Source organism: Gymnodraco acuticeps, unplaced genomic scaffold, assembly GCF_902827175.1.
Source record: "Gymnodraco acuticeps unplaced genomic scaffold, fGymAcu1.1, whole genome shotgun sequence".
Classification (NCBI taxonomy): domain Eukaryota; kingdom Metazoa; phylum Chordata; class Actinopteri; order Perciformes; family Bathydraconidae; genus Gymnodraco; species Gymnodraco acuticeps.
The window spans coordinates 2,125,379-2,141,869 of record NW_022989810.1 but is presented as its reverse complement, the minus strand read 5'-3'; the positions used below and the strand labels follow the sequence as shown (position 1 = coordinate 2,141,869).

The window sequence follows — 16,491 nt, the reverse complement described above, 5'->3', positions numbered from 1 at the left end:
TATTTTAAATTCACAGAAATTAGAAATGGAATGTGTTTTTTCAGGCACAGCATATAGCAAGTGCATTTTTTAAGCTGAAAAAAACTGCTTTAGGAATTCTGCCAGCTCTCTGTTTTGACAATTTCTATTTTGGCCTGGTGGCATTTTTTCTCTTTCCTTACAGTACATAGTAAAAAACAAGGACAGTGGTGCCAATTCTGAAGCCAGCCACAGGAAAATGAATATTCCGCAAAAAAATGCATGCGCTATCTTGGAAAATAAAAACACAGGTAACTCTGCGTGTGCAAATGAAGGTTGCAGGTGTCGTCGGTCCATTTAAAGCGCTCTTTATGATGTTAATTAGTTGTTAGCGTAATTTCCCAGCCTCCGCCATCAAGCGTGAGAAGTTCACAGACCTGCTGTTAACTGAGAGTCAATGCCGTGGCACCGTTTCAAGAGCTTTCCCAAACAGGACAGCCAGCGATAACGAACAGGTGATGGGGCCTGATGCCTATGGCAGCGGGATATTGCAGAGACAATTGAATTTCGCAGGGAGAAATGAATCTTCTGGACAGCATATCAAATGTTAAAACAACACACATTGCATGCAATTTGCTTATGCAGGAGCATGATAAAGTGTGCTTATTTAAAAGATAAACAAAGGGGGGATCTAGTGCAGTAAATTGTGCATGTGTGTTTATTCCCTATGAGTAACGCCAGAGGTTTATAGTCCCAGACACAGTCAGCCTACTTTATGGCTGCTCTGTTTGTGTGATAGCAGTATTTATGATATTGGAATTTATGTTGTGGTGTGTTCAGTGTCTGTGAGCCAGTGGTGGTGGCCTGTATTCAAATGCACTGATTGGTGTTTGTCTTTGAATCTGTTGTACACTGAAAAACCGAAACGTTGACTTTAATTAAATCATGTCAACAGATTTCACATAACTGTATCTGTAGCAATAATATTAAGTTTAAATCCAATATATGAGTTTAAACTTAATATGAATGCTTTCAACTAACCTAATACAGTTATGTGAAATCTGTTGACATAACACACCTAATGTAATTCCGTTTTCTCAGTGTAGCATGAGGTCAGATTCATTATCCCCAGAGGAATCCCGCCTCCCAAGGTTACATTCAACAGTTTCTCTGGAGGAGTGAAAGCCAATGGAAAAAACGAGGAGTTTCATCTCCTCAGCCCCTGCTTCAGCTAATCTTCACCCCCTCGCAATGACATTTCCACTCCGGTTCCTCCGACTCCAGACATATTTGCTCTCCCTTGCTGCTCGTGTCCTGTTAAGATTTAAACAGCAAACATAAAATGCGGAAGATAACCTGCGAAAGAAAGCTTTAGAGAGACTTGACTCCGAACATTATTTTAAAGACCAGATCTGAGAGGCGCGGCGCAGCAGTCGGGTGCGATTATCTGCTGTGATCCCTCTCCGATGCACCAAAGTCATTCATCTGCCGATCCTCCAACCCCCCGCACACAGCCCCTATGCAAAGGCGGACCCCTAATCATGTCGACACCGTGTGTCAGTGCCGTGGATGAGCAGGGCCTAGAGATGAGAACGGCTCTGTAAACATGGCCAGGCAGCGGGAGCTCCCCTCCCCCCCACGCTGCTCCGAATAAGCAAACGGGAAGATTTAGGGATTTTGCTGGGGCCCAACTTTGTAGTATCGGATCAGGGCCTTCTTCCACGTTTTCCGGGGTGCTGCCTATGGGATATTGTTCTTAGCTTATGAAGTGCCGCCCGCCCATTTTAAGCCGTGTGTCTTTTGTCAATAGCATTACAATTTTGGAGCTTCTTTTTTCTACTCCTTTCAGTTTAACTGTGTATGAAGTATTCAAATGATCTACTTGAGTGAAAGTACCACTACATTACACTCAAAATACTTCATTACAAGTAAAAGTCCTGCATTCAAAATATTACCTAGGTAAAAGAACAAAAGTATTATCTGAGAAAATGTACTAAAAGTATAAAAAGTAATCATTGCCCAGAAAAATTGCCATTATGCGTGTATATTATTATATTTATATATGTGACATTTTGAGATAATAATGTAGAATTGTACTGTTGTACATTTTTGTAAAATATTTGTAATAATTTAAATATTTTGTGACTTAAAGAGTTAGTCCACTAGTTAGACTTTTTAGAGATGCATTTTGTTAAAAGTAGCAAAAGCTGTTTAATAAATGTAGTGGAGCGAAAGTATAAAGTAGCATAAAATGGAAATACAGTACTTAAGTAAATGTACTTAGTTACTTCCCACCTCTGTCTTCAGCTTACATATTGTATAATCTGACCTTTGTCGTTGACCTCTATCGTTATGAATCTTTATGAGGAATCTTATTTTACAGCCATTTTTTTTTGACCTCCATAGTCAACTTTTTTTTTTCCTTCTGCAGCAATGTCGATAATCATGACAGAATAGTAAATCTAGCGTTCATCAACTCTGTGCATTCCATAAACTGCTAATACAATTGGCTGTATCAAGTGGGATGTATATTAACAACAGGCATGTGCTCCCCCCCCCTGTCAGGATTCTATTATGGAGCCTGCACCCGCCCCTTGTTTTGATACAGCGGTAATTTAAAGAGCGATCTTAATTGACTTATTTTTTCCGCATGTCTGTTGGAGCTTGTGCATGCACCGCAATAAGAGTCTTGTTTCTTTATTGGGCCACACACAATGTACTGAGTTCAATTTTACCATTCATAATGAATGCAGCCTCGCCATTCAAATGCAGCCATAAGCACACAGCAGATAAGAATTTAATTAAATGTAGATTAAAACCAAACAGGAAAACACACTGGCTGATAATTTTTTATCACGTCCCCTGGTCATATTTTTTTTCCTCACACTTTCGACTTGTTCTTCCTTGGGCTACATCTTTTCTGCTCGCCAAAAGTGGCGAAACACCTCACACATCTCACCGTGGCGCCGTGAGATTGTGTAAAATGCAAAGCGAGGGGCGGTCACACGATTAATCAGAATCCTCGTGTCTGGGGAAGGATGGAGGCTGGCGGAGGATTGAGGGTGGGGGGGGGGGTTGTACAGGGGTGCGAGGAAGGAATTAGTTGCTACATCCCAAATTTGCATCATATTCCAAAGGACAATCCCAGCACTGTAGGCAAGGGGAAACATATCTCGCTCTCTGCAGGAACAATTAAATATTTGCCACAATGCGGAATAAATGTCACCTTCAGTATCAAATTGTCCATACTTGCTAAACATGGTGTTACAGTGAGTGCCTGGAAAGCATGCCTGAGCAGAGGGGAAGGCACTATTTTTTGTTAAATGTGGACCGCAGCCTCAGCTAACATACTGTAACACACATTCAGGAGCTTCACCTCAGGCACTAATGGTGTGTTGAACTCTAGTGGGGATACAGCGAGGAGCAGGAGACAACTGCAGCCTCGTCAGGGAGTTCCCACTCTGAATCTCACTTAGTTTCTATTAATAAGATCATTTTTAAAGCTGCTACAATTGATTTTAATTATTATATTGACTGACGTTGAAATGTCAGAATGCAGCCCTAATGCTAATGCTAAAATGAAGTTTTTTTTCAGTAGAAATACATTAATTTCCCACCATCTGGCGTACTTATCATGTAGCATATTCCAGTTTTCTAACACTTTCAGACAGCTGTTGGCTTTTACCTGAACAACTTGAAAGATGAATGCTGCTCTTCAAACGACTATTTTTTTTAATAAGAGCTGATGGGCTCATCTTCTGCATGCATACACAGATTCTCAAAGAGTGGAATATTTAACATCTGATTTTTATAAATATTATCGTGAAACATGGTGTTGGTAACATGGCAGTGGACTTCAGCGCAGTGCCACCCTCCACAGCGGATCACACCGCCATGCTGCCCGCCGCGCTGGTGCTGCAACTCAGTTCCACTCTATTACCCTCACGCAGGCGATTGGCCTTTTCTGTGGGGAAAAGAGCAATTTCCTGTCGCAGTCTGTTTGATCAAGTGCTAAACCCTTGTGATCAATAGAGAGACAGATGTCGGCTCCAGATGGCCGCGTGGTGATACCTGGGGCAGCGCGGGGGCTTGCCAGGACGACAGAATGGCAACGAGCAAGGGCAGCGGCTGTACTCCCGATGCACCAGCCACGAGACACAATGTGACAAACGCAATTAGGCCTTTTAGCCGCAGATTATTTATTTACCCTTGCAAACCGACGGAACATTTAATTAGCACATACTTTAAGCAATATGTAGAATTACAGGGGTGCAGAGACAGAGGGCATGCTGGGATGTTGCACCGGTGACTGGGCCGTGTAGGTGTGTGTCAGTGAGTGTGTGTGTTCTGTACTGGGAATTAGCACATACACTGTCATTGAGGCATAGAAACACTTGTTTTTTTTAAACACAAATCAATGATTAAAACACTCATAAATTCCATTCCTCACGACCAGATCAATAATGTCGAATTCCAAAAAAATGGATGACAGGTGCGTCTCCCTGGCTCTCGGTCCTTCTGGAGAGGAAAAAAAGAACTGCCAGCACCAGAAGGCCAAAAAAAAGACCTTTCCAAAGAGGAGAGAAGCTCCCATTTTTTTAAACGGCAAGCATTTCCATTAGGGCTGGCATCCACCATACACACACACACACACAACACACACACACACACACACACACACACACACACACACACACACACACACACACACACACACACACACACACAACACACACACACACACACACACACACACACACACACACACACACACACACACACACACGCAAGCCAGTCCCTGTGGCGCAGGGCCGGAGCCATGTTGGAGGAACCACTGAGGCGTGTGGCGATGGCGAGTGGCTCTCGCAGGGAAAAAGCGAACTCACCGGCGTTTGGCCCTCCGCCGTTCACCTGCTCCCGTGATGGGTATAATGGGGGGGGGGACATGGGCCACGGGGCCGCAGCTGGAGTAGAGGGAGGGTTCTGCTGCGGTGCTCATCGCAGCGGTGCCCCTGTCACAATGGGGTCTTCTGGTCCCATTAGCTAGGGCTCGGTCAGGACGGGCCCCCAACCAGCCTGCCGCCGCAGCAGGGGCCGCAGTAAACACATGTCGACCGGCCACAACCGGCAGCACCCGCAGAGAAGGAGAGCTAATAGAGTGCTCAACGGGACAAACCTGTCCAAATAAAGAATAAAGCAGAGCGCGAGGAGAGGAGCCAGTCTCAGCTCTAATGGGCCCTCCACTTTACTGTGTGGCAGCTAATGAGGAGAACTGCTTTGCAGCGACTCACTCTGACAGCACAGTGTGTTACCTGCAAAGCAAAAAGGATCCTCATTTAAAACATTTCATTTGTTTAGTAATTATTTCAGATTTGAATGTGCCTCATAAATAGTTTTTCTAAAAATAACACACCACATTTAATGAATTTCAGTGGGAAATTTGTATAATAAACTCATATTTAAATATTCAAACTGTCAGTGCGCTCTGCTAATTCTCATTTTGTTCTCCTCTCTATCAAAATGATTACAACACTATTAGCAGGCAAACATCCTCCTGCCTATTGAAAAAGCTACACCAGTCTCCAGAGACTAGTAGGCTCTTTTAATTTCAAAGTGATACATTTCATTTTTTACTCGTTAAATCATGTGCTGAATCGCATCATTGATAGATTTTTTTTCACAACTGTTTTGGTGTGTTCAAACAGTTCATAGTGTTGGATGACATTGTTCGGTGCTGTGCTGCTTTTATGTCTTTGTTGCCTGTGAATGTATGCTATAGAGACAGCGGCGTGTTCCAGGCTCCCCTGGGAGGACTTTTTAATTTGTGGATTCTGACCCGTGTGCCATATGCTCGAGGCCATCTATGAGCTCTGCACACTGGCTATATCTGCAAAACACTTGATGCTAAAATTAGTGTGGCTCCGTAGTGCAAAAAGGAGGGGAAATCTGGGGGTTTGGGGGGTGTCAGGGACGACCAGGCGAGTTCTCTGTAAACACATATTTACTCAACGGTATTTATTTATCTGGAAAAATAGCAGAATTGTGGATGTGATTTGAGAATCTTTGAAATATAAAATGATTGGGATACCTAATTTGTGCTGCAAAAGAAATGCGGCAAAAAGATTATTAAACGTTAAAGAATTGAGATTTCTTTGTCCCAGATTTTTGCTTAAAAAACATCATTTGAAGGCCATAATCGAGACAAAACATGTCAAAATTGATGCAAATACATTTCTCCTGAGAGTAAGATCTTTACCAGCGAGGATGTTCACTGTCGACTTCCAGCTCTGCCATGTCTGAGTCGCTCTGCATCATCACAGCAACAACAGAGCTGCAGCTAGAGCATGAGAAGAGTGCCTCCTAGTGGCCGGCACAGAACATGAACCAGAGGAGGAGGTGGATGGAGCGTAGGAGAGACTCAATCTGTGTCAGTGCCTTAGTGAAATAAAAGTAGAGTCAGCTAATTCTAGTTTAGCGTACCGTCAATAATAGTAAGCTTGTTTGACCCCGTGAATGATGTTCTCCAACTCAGCGTTTTCCCTCTCTGCTGTGAGTCATCCTTAATGTGTTCCACTGTGATGATCCAGTCCAAATATTTACCAGTATTCATGAGGAAGGCTTTGTTTGTCGCAGCACTGTCAGGTGCAGACACAGATATTATTCATCCACGATAAATATGTTCACAAGATTCAGAGGGGGGGAAGTTGTAATTTACTCCTGGTATGATTGTTAAATTTAAAAAAAGGAGGTGGTAACAGCTACTTGATATTCGCAGGTGCGACGAAGCTTGTTCCCATTTGACCAGGAGGAGTTGGAGCTGATTTGAAGACAAGAAGAGTAGAGGTCTTTAATTACAACCCTCTCTGTGGCTGCAGGCGCCGCGAGCCCCACTTCACAATTAAGACCAGCAGTTAGCAAGCAGCCAATAGAAGGAGAGGGGAACTTGAAGCAGCAGAATCACCAAACCAAAGGGAAACACTGAATAAATCAGGCTAGACAAAGGAAAATGACTGATTTTTAAAACTAAAACATGACCCTGTGATGCACCCAGGTAATGCCAATGGGACAGTTTTCCCAGAAGCCCCATTGAAACCCCTCCCATAATATGTGTCTGTCGTGCAGTGTACTCCGGCGCTGTAATGGCCTCTGCAGCCGTAATGTGTTTGGACAGATGGGGAGAGGCAAGTGCTGATGTGCTTAACTACGCATTTTACAGCTAAACTATTAAAGACTTGTGCTGTTTACACACCAACATTTGAATACCTGTCTTCAGGCCAGTTTAATTATCCGGGCCCTTCTGTTATTTTCTGCCCCGCTTTGTTGTCTCTCAGCTTTTTGCACGAGGCATGAGAGATTTGTTTGCGGCTTCATTAAGATACGGTGGTAGCGGTTCGCAGGGAGCCAAAATGTTTGTATTCCTGCTCAAGTATCTGGCGCTCTATTCTCCCCTGCCTCCTCCCCCCCCCCCCACATACATATACAGATACTGTACACATCCCTTTTCTCATAGAGTCATTTAAAGTGAGAAAATTAAAAAATGCCCTGTGGTGCCTGCACTTTGAAATCTCTCGGGGGGCTTTAGGCAAAAGGGGAGGCGACACAAGCCCCGTGTCCCTGTGATTCATCCTGAGACATTTGATTAGTTTATAAGTACTTATGGAAAGGGAAGGGCTTGCATTATAATTTTGTTTCATGAATTCCTTCATATGTTCATCTTCAACTGCACGTTCAAATAAAGCATTAATCAAAGGGGCGAGAGGGAAGAGGGCATTTAGCCAGCAGAGCCACCGTCTCGGGCCTCAGTGAGCCGGTGGATATGTATTGAGAGACCGTAGGAAGCAGTGGTTTTTAATTATCTGGACTACGTACAGGATGCCGTTTTTGATTGTTTTAATGAGGCAGCTGGCCTATTGTCTCGCCTTAATTCCTCCATTGTTTTTAGAATATGTCATAGTTCTTTATTCTTTTATCAGGTGCTCTGCAGGAGGATTTAGACAATAGCCTTCATTCTAACTGCATTGGCCACTGCACAAAGGCAGCTCACTGCAGACAGTTAGCGAGGCAAACAAGTGCAAATCACAAGCTGCACTTTTCCCAGCCTTTCCCCCACTTTCACCACCGCTCTAACTCTTGACCCCCCCTCCCCGCTCCCTCTTTCATGCCATTGTTATAGGTGGCTCACCTGTGTTCCTGTGATTAAAATCACCTGTCATGGAAAGGCTGTCAGAGGGAAACAGCCATGACCAATCTTTCAGGGGACAGCTCCTTCACGGGTTGTTTTGTTGCCCACCTGACACCCTGTGCTGTCGGTGTTCTATACCATGCATCTCTATATGTGCATGGAAATGACACGGACATAATGTGCTGTAGGTATGTTTGGGTGTTAGGACGGCACGGTAAATCACACATTTATATTTCTAAATGTAAAATAGTGATGTGAAGCTATGCAGGATCACGATGCATTTCAGAAAACAGTAGAAAAAACATCCAAAATGCTGAAAAATCCATTAAAAACTGTCAAAAATAGAAAGCAATATCTGGGATTTGCAGTTTGATGAAATGTTTACTGCACATGTTCCTTACTACCTTGTCTTGGTTGAGCGACTGTTACAAGTGCTGCCTCAGTGTTTGGTGTTGCTCAGTAAAACTGGGACACGCCGTCCTAAAACTCACTTCCAGCATTCTCACACACACCAGATGGATCTGTAGCATTCTTGGCTGAAGGGATGCAAATCTGAGTGCTTATTCCGCCGTCAAAATGCAGTAAAACACTTCCATCAGACTCCATTTTATTTCAGCTGAGGAGAGCATACAGTATCTTTGATATGGATTGATCTAAAAAAGACTGATTGGTATCTATAGTTCGTAATTCTCTTTGTAAGCAGAGCGCGTGTGAACTAAAAGATCCATTCAGAGGGAAACTTGTGTGGCTGTGACTGCGATATATTCCCCCCGCCATTGTCAGTGGCAGTTTGTATCTACCTTGATGGTAACTTGGGCAGACAGTGGAGAGGAGTTTTGTTATTTTAATTAGGAGATAAAAATTCAAAGGGGCCTCTCCAGGCAGTGTGTGGTATGACAGAATCAAAACGATGAAGTGGAGCGGCCTGAAGTGTGTGTCTCGTCACAGCAGATTGGCCGACAGATAGGCCACTGCTCTTTAAACACACACACACACACACACACACACACACACTTACGGGGAGGAAGCCTGCACACAAATGGGACTTTGAAAGATAGCATATTTTAATACTATTTCACTCCTTTGACACGTTTGTGCTGGTCTAATTCTCAGTGCTTCACCAGCAGATAGGGAGGGCTAGGAAAAGAGTTGAATCAAAACAGTGATGTGAAATCTGAAATATTCAATTTTACATAAATATAATGGGGCTATTCTGTTCATAAGGTAATTTATACATAAAGCTTTCCGAAATAGTGTTGAGGCTCATTCTATGGTGGTCGACAGGGGCAAATGCGCTACAACAGCCCCAACAACTTCCATAAGGAGAAACGCACTGCACTTTTAAAAACAATTCAAACATAAAAACACAAATGTGCCAAAACATGTGAAAATGAAGAAACATCTTCACCAACTTGACGACACACGCACAGCATTTACTAAAGTTGCTGCATAAACGAAACGCTGCAAACATAAAACACTGCAAATAAAAGATGTTTTGTCATATTATAGTTACGTTAGCTAGCTACTGTAGCTTCCAGCAGATCTGCAATAACACCGGGAGGAACCATGCAATCACATAAGCCAATCAAATGTCCAGTGACAGTGGTCCAACTTTATTGATCAACAAGCTCTCCGGTCCCAGCTATGAGCGTCACCTTGAGTGTTCCCTTTCCGTTGTGCCTGGAGGAGTGATGAGATATCTTTCCAAATAGTCATTGTTAATTAAGAGCTTTGTTATTGCAGCGTTTTGTATATACAGTATGCAGCACTTTTAGTAAACCCTGTGCATGTTTCGTCAAGTTAGTGAATGTTTTCTGAATGCTGCGCGTGTTGTTGGATGTTAGTGAAGATGTTTTATTTAATTTTCACGTGTTGGCACGTTTGTGTTTTTTACATTTGCATCATTATGTTATGTGCAGCGTGTTTCTCCTCACGTGTGTTGCAGTGCGTTCGCTCCTGTCGGCCACCGTATCATTCCCTAACTGTAGTTTCCCCATTTCTAGCAAATCCACAGCAAAGTGGATTGTTTTCCTTCAGTCCTCGAGCACCTTCACCGTGTCTACAGGGTGGCTTTAAACCCAGTGATTCACAGGTTTTGTGTAAACACGAGTAATCAGTGTTCCACATGTGCGGGGGCTTTTGGAGCCGCATCCCCCCTGCCTGCACACCTCTCCTCAGGACTCTCTTTATTCCACATCAGCCAGGGCTCAAATCACATGTCCCCCTCTCAGCCTGACACTCCGTCGGTATGTTTGCACATCTTTGAAAGCTAACAGCGTGCTTTAATTAATTGTCCAGCTTTCCTCAGAAACAATGTCCTAATTCTGCCATTTAGCATGAGCGTATCATAGTTTGTTGTTATCTCCCCCGCCAGATTTCTGTAAATAGTCATATTAAAAACTTTAATCTCTTCAATGGAAAATGAAGTGCAGCTGAAAAGCCTGTCATGTGCTGAGATAAATATTATCTAAGCTAAAACCTTCACTCTCTCCCCTCTACCCCCCCCCCTTTCCCTTCCTTCCCCCTGCACCCTCCCCCTTCCTCTGACTTAATGAATATGTTCAGAAGATTTCAGAGGAATGCTTAATCCCAAAACACAACAATCTAATAATATGAAGGACCTGTCTCAGTGTTCTAGCTGACAACAGCACTGTGGGCTACAGTTTACCCCAGCTGAGGTTTTCCTGGCTTCTGGATATCAGTGCTTGGAGCCTAAAAGACGTTTGATTGACAGAAAAAATTGACATTTTTAAAGGATTTGTTCATTCTTTTTGAAAAACACATTTACACATGTACCTTCAGTGCATAGTTGCATTTGGGAAGGTTTTTTTTAGATATCCGTCTGTGAATTTCAGAATGTTCTAAACAAAGGAGGTTTTATAGTACTCATAGCATTGAATAACTTGTGACAGCATCCTCTGAGAAATAAGGGCCATCATTTTTGGAAAGACATGTTGCTGCCGAAACACTTACATGTCATTTTTTTATACTTTAAGGGGGAAGAGAAAAAAAATCCACTCATGTTTCCACTACATACTGTTATGCAACACACCATTGAGTCTTTGAGATGTTGTGCACACAAATATATTTCTTATGTTGCGTAATGCCTTGACATTTAAGTCTCACGTATACATGCAGCACATGCTCTTCTCTTGGGGCATCGGTTCTAATCTCTCGTCTATTTCTGTTTTGTCCAGGTGGCCAACTATGGTGCACCACCACCAAGAACATGATGGAGGGCGAGGAGCTGGTGGCGTTTGCGGTGGACTTTGACACGCGTCTGCAGGCGGTGAACCACATGTCTCTGAGCGAGGGCATGTACCCAGCCAGGCTGCTGGACAGCATCCAGCTCCTGCCCCAGCAGGCCGCCATGGCTTCCATCCTGCCCACTGCCATCGTGAACAGTGAGTGTCCGTGCATCAACACCAGCAAGACATGCTTTTGTTCCCACAATCACACATGCATGCTCTCCTTCTCTCTCTCGCACACACACACTGTTCCACAGCCTGCACTCAGTCACCTGCTTAACAAGGAGCGTCGTCTCCGCCGGGCGTAGATTAACCCAGATGAGTCTCTGCGCCGGAGATAAGAGCCATCGACCTTCAAGTTTTGGGTTCACATAAACACACTGAGGCTCGGACTAACGTGTTAATTGCAAAATACACGCCTCATGCAAATAGTGTGTTTGTTTACTTAGTGAGGGCTATCTGGGTTCAGCTCGACAGGGAGGCTTCTGTAAGCAGATGGTCCAGTGTTCTTGTTTGCCCTTGAGAAAGGGCACCAACCGAGTGGTAGCAACACAGCGATATGCAGCAGCTGAGGATTTAAACGCAGGCTTTGAGAGTCAGAACTGTAGAGAAGAGGAGTGTGTGTGTGTGTGTGTGTGTGTGTGTGTGTGTGTGTGTGTGTGTGTGTGTGTGTGTGTGTGTGTACGTGCGTGCAAGCTCTTTATCTTTATACTTATGCATAAATATGAAAGTGCGCTATATGTCCTGATATCCTGTACCCTTTGTCCCTTTCCTTGTCCCTCCAGAGGACATCTTCCCCTGCAAGGCATGTGGGATCTGGTTCAGGAGCGAGAGGAACCTGCAGGCCCATCTGATGTACTATTGCAGCGGGCGACAGAGGGAGCCAGAGACGGTGGTGGAGGAAAATGACAGCGGCCCCCACCAAACCCCCAGTTTGTGCCCCTTCCCACAGTGCACCAAGACCTTCTCTGGAGCCAGGGCCCTGGAAATACACCTGAGCACCTCACACAGTGGTGAGTTTCATGGATTCAGAACACTCTTTAACATAATAGATTACAATATTTGTACATATGACAATTCATGAAGGTGGCTACTTTCAATTCATTTTTTAAGTAAGATGTTTTAGAAAAATATACACAGGGACAGAGTTTAACACAGGTTTGAAAAAAATGACTGTCATTTCCTTTCAGAAATATACATATCCTGCTGTCAGCTTGCATAGTTGACAGTTTATCCTTGAGCAACAAAAAAGAAATCGAGTGGATGGGAATAAGCTTGGCATATTGCATGAGCGTTTGATGGTGTCTAGAGTTAACTCTAAAGGAGAAGTGGGAGGCGAGATTCTGAGCATTTCTCCCTTTTATCTCCTTCACAGGTGTCAAAATGGAAGAGAGCCTCCCTCCTGGCACCAGCTTGAAATGCACAATCTGTAACTACACGGCAGATTCTCTTATTACATTCCAGCATCACATCATGTCTCACCTGTCACAGGCGGCCTTCAGATGCAATCACTGCCATATCAGCTTCCAGAGCCACAGGGAACTCTTACAGCATCAGGACTTACATGGGCACGGTAGCAAACTTCACAGGGAAGGCGACGGCACCGAGCATTCTCCCAGGGGGCCCGAGGAAAGCCTCCAGCAGCAGAAGCAGCAGGCCCGCGCTGAGCTGGCCAACAGGAAGGATGCTCTGCTGGGAAGTCCCAAAGGGGCCCTCAACAAGGAGACCAGCACAGACGGAGAGGCTGACAAGGCAGAGAAGAAGCCCATGCTGTCCCTTCAGAAGGGAGAGGCTCACCCAGGCAGCAAAGCCAGTTTTTCTTACACTAGGATCAAGTCTGAGCCCTCCAGCCCCCGACTGGCCTCCTCCCCTGTGCAGCATAACATGCCTACATTTCCCATGGGCCCCTTCTTGTCTCAGTTTGCTTTCTCCCAAGACATTTCAGTAGTCCCACAGGCTTCTGAGATTCTTGCTAAAATGTCAGAGCTAGTTCACCGGAGGCTGCGCCACGGAGGAAACAACTACCCCCCTGTCATCTACAGTCCTCTTATGCCCAAGGGGGCCACCTGTTTCGAATGCAATATCACCTTCAGCAACCTAGACAACTATTTGGTCCACAAAAAGCACTACTGTAACAGCCGCTGGCAACACATGACGAAGTCCCCCGACTTCTCCGCCCTCTCAGACAAGGTTCCAGAGGCGGTGAGCCCCAACAGTGGGCACAGTTCTGTTAACATGTTGACCGGCTGCCACCCTACGGACGCCGACAACCACCTCATGCAGTCCGCCTGTCTGACCTCCAATGTGTTGGACATGATCAATGCTGGGGCTAAAGGGCCAGAAAAGGATCTAGCTGGACAGGTGAAGAAGGTCTCTACCCCAACTGGGGCTGAAGAGAGGCTCAATGGCCAGCCCTTGGAGGGAAAAAGCCCCACTACTGGTCTGGTGGAAAGTGACAATGACCCAAACAAGACGGTCTGTGAGGCCTGCAATATCACCTTCAGCCGCCACGAGACCTTCATGGTCCACAAGCAGTACTACTGTGCCACCCGTCATGACCCACCCATGAAACGCATGTCCAGCAACAAGGTCCCCTCCATGCAGAGAACCATCAGGGCCCGTAAGCGCAGGAAGATGTACGAGATGTGTCTTCCTGACCAGGAGCACCAGAGGCCCATGGGTCAGCCAGGTTTTCTCGGGGTTCCTCCAATGAACCCTTGTACATCCCAGGAAGCAGTAGAGAGCCTAGCAGATCGCTTCCACCCGCGCTGTGACATCTTCCCTGGTATGGTACCCAAACACCTGGAGGCCTCTCTGACTGTCACTAAACCTATCATGGCTCCCAAATGCAATACAGGGGAGCAACAGGAGCTGGACACTCCCATCGATCTCAGCAAAAAGTGTTCGCCAGCCTCTGACAAGACATGTAGCTCCCCTAAAAGACTGTTGGACTATCACGAATGTGCAGTGTGCAAGATAAGTTTTAACAAAGTGGAGAACTACCTGGCGCACAAACAGAACTTTTGCCCAGCAACAGCCGCCGCCGCTGCTGCTGCTGCTGCTGCTACCACTGCCACTCAACACCAGAACGAGACTGGCAGCATGGAGCCGACCATGTTCCCCGATGTGAAGATTGAAGCCAACAACAACCCAGATGAAGTCTACGATAAGAGCCCGGGCAAATGTGAGAAGAATGGCAATGGGAAGGTGTTGTTGCAGAATGGAGGCATGTTCCCCCCTCACTTGGGGCCCGCGCCGGGAGCCAAAACTTTTGCTGAGCCCCAGCTCATCCCATCAAAAGACGAGAGCAAGAATATGTTTCTGTCCCACTGCCTCTATCCCGGAGCAATAAAGAAGATGAAAGGTCCCGAGCAATTGTCGCCGTATTTCGGGATAAAGTCAACTGATTATGTGACTGGCGGACCAGCGATGCAGGGAGAGGCCAGCGAACAGGAGCAGAGCGTTAATGGGGGAGGAGGCACGGGAGGAGGGGAGACAGGAACAACCAGAGAGCAGGCCCAGCCGCCTGCTGCTAACGGTTGCCCCCACCCCGGCAAGGAACCCCTACCCCTACTGCCCAAAAACCGAGGCATGGTCATCGTCAACGGGGGGCACAAGAACGAGGAGCGTTCAGGCACGGCTCCTCCACAGCAGGAGAATCAGCCAGACGGCCAGCCCCCCAACCCTTCACCCACGTGGGCCACCGAGAACCAGGGCGACTCCAACGAGAACATGTCGCCTTCCTCCAAGTCTCCAAGCGAGGAGGCGCCGCCCACAACCAACAAAGGTGTGAACGGCTCTGGAAGTGGCAAGTACTGCCGCCTCTGTGATATCCAGTTCAACAACCTGTCAAACTTTATTACCCACAAGAAGTTCTACTGTTCATCACATGCTGCAGAGCATGTCAAATAAGTTGAGAAGAATAAGACACGTTCTTCTTCTTCCCCCCAGCCCTATTCCCTTCCAAACTTTGACCCCTTTTTTCTCCTATGTTTTGGTACACTGTTGTGTCTGGAATAGTGCATCACGCAGTGCTATACGCTGCTTGTGGACAATCAAGAGAAGCTTCTTCTTTCATTGTTTTAAGACTTGATAATGCAAAAACCATTGGTTAAAAAAGAAAAAGAAAAGAAAAATGAATCAAGAATAATATTGGTGCCACTTTCACATTAATTTATTTTACAATCAGTATTAATAGAAGTAGTGATCTTAATTTAAATTCAAAAGGAAATTTATATCAGAGTTGTTTGTAATGTTATTGTATAGTCATTCTTGTGTAGCACACATATTGTTTACACTGTAGTGTAGGCTCAATGAAACAAATAGACAATACAAAAATGAGATGCATTTTAGACACAAAAATAGCTACTGAGGCACTTGTGTATTCTTATTTGCTGTACCAGTTTCTGTATATGCTCAAAATGTCAATTGCAGATTGCTACTAATGACTTGTTTGCCTTAAAAAAAAGAAATCACCATTTGGGGGTGATAACCAGGCACAACCCTGCATCTCACATTTTGGCATATACACATGGCTTTGCATACATATGTGGCTGTTTGTCCCTGTCTCTTTTCTTCAACTCAGATGTGGATGTTTTCATGAGGATGGCAGCATTCTTGTATAGTACTCGTATTTCTGTTTGATGATACACTTTGGTCTCCCTTTTGGAAATTTGCTCTCAATGCAATACTTTGTAAATGAGGGAACATTACTGAAAAGCAGTATTATGAAATGGGGACTGTGCATATAATTATTTGTAAACCCCAAAGGGAAAAAAAAGAAGTTGTACAAGAATTTATTGCTGACGAACAAGATGGGCGGGAGGTCAGTGGGGATACTGATGTAAAAATGATCATTCCAATGTCCTGATTATGGGAGAAAATGTTTCTTAAAACGTTGTTGCTATGCATGTATATGGATGGAATTAAATTCCAGATCTGTTGGAAATTTTTATTTTGATGTGGTGTCATAATTAAACTTAAATCCTCAGGATAAACCGCTGTTGTCTGGTCTTTCTTTACTTGCAAATGTGAAAACTAGAGTATCTAAACATTTATTTGTGTAGGCAAAGTATTTGCTGGACTACAGGTCAATGCGAATTG

The 16,491-nt window shown here is 44.9% G+C and overlaps 1 protein-coding gene across 2 annotated transcripts in view; it reads left to right on the top strand.

Annotated features, from left to right (window-relative positions):
- zfpm2a (zinc finger protein, FOG family member 2a) overlaps positions 1 to 16,385 on the top strand; it is a 123,687-nt gene extending 107,302 nt beyond the window's left edge. For both annotated transcript variants that reach the window (XM_034228882.1, XM_034228876.1), the window contains exons 6-8: positions 11,338 to 11,544; positions 12,174 to 12,401; positions 12,764 to 16,385. In XM_034228882.1, the coding sequence (XP_034084773.1) occupies positions 11,338 to 11,544; positions 12,174 to 12,401; positions 12,764 to 15,300 (2,972 nt within the window). In that variant the 3' untranslated portion in view covers positions 15,301 to 16,385. The remainder of the gene's footprint in view (positions 1 to 11,337; positions 11,545 to 12,173; positions 12,402 to 12,763) is intronic.
- Positions 16,386 to 16,491: the final 106 nt, after the last annotated feature.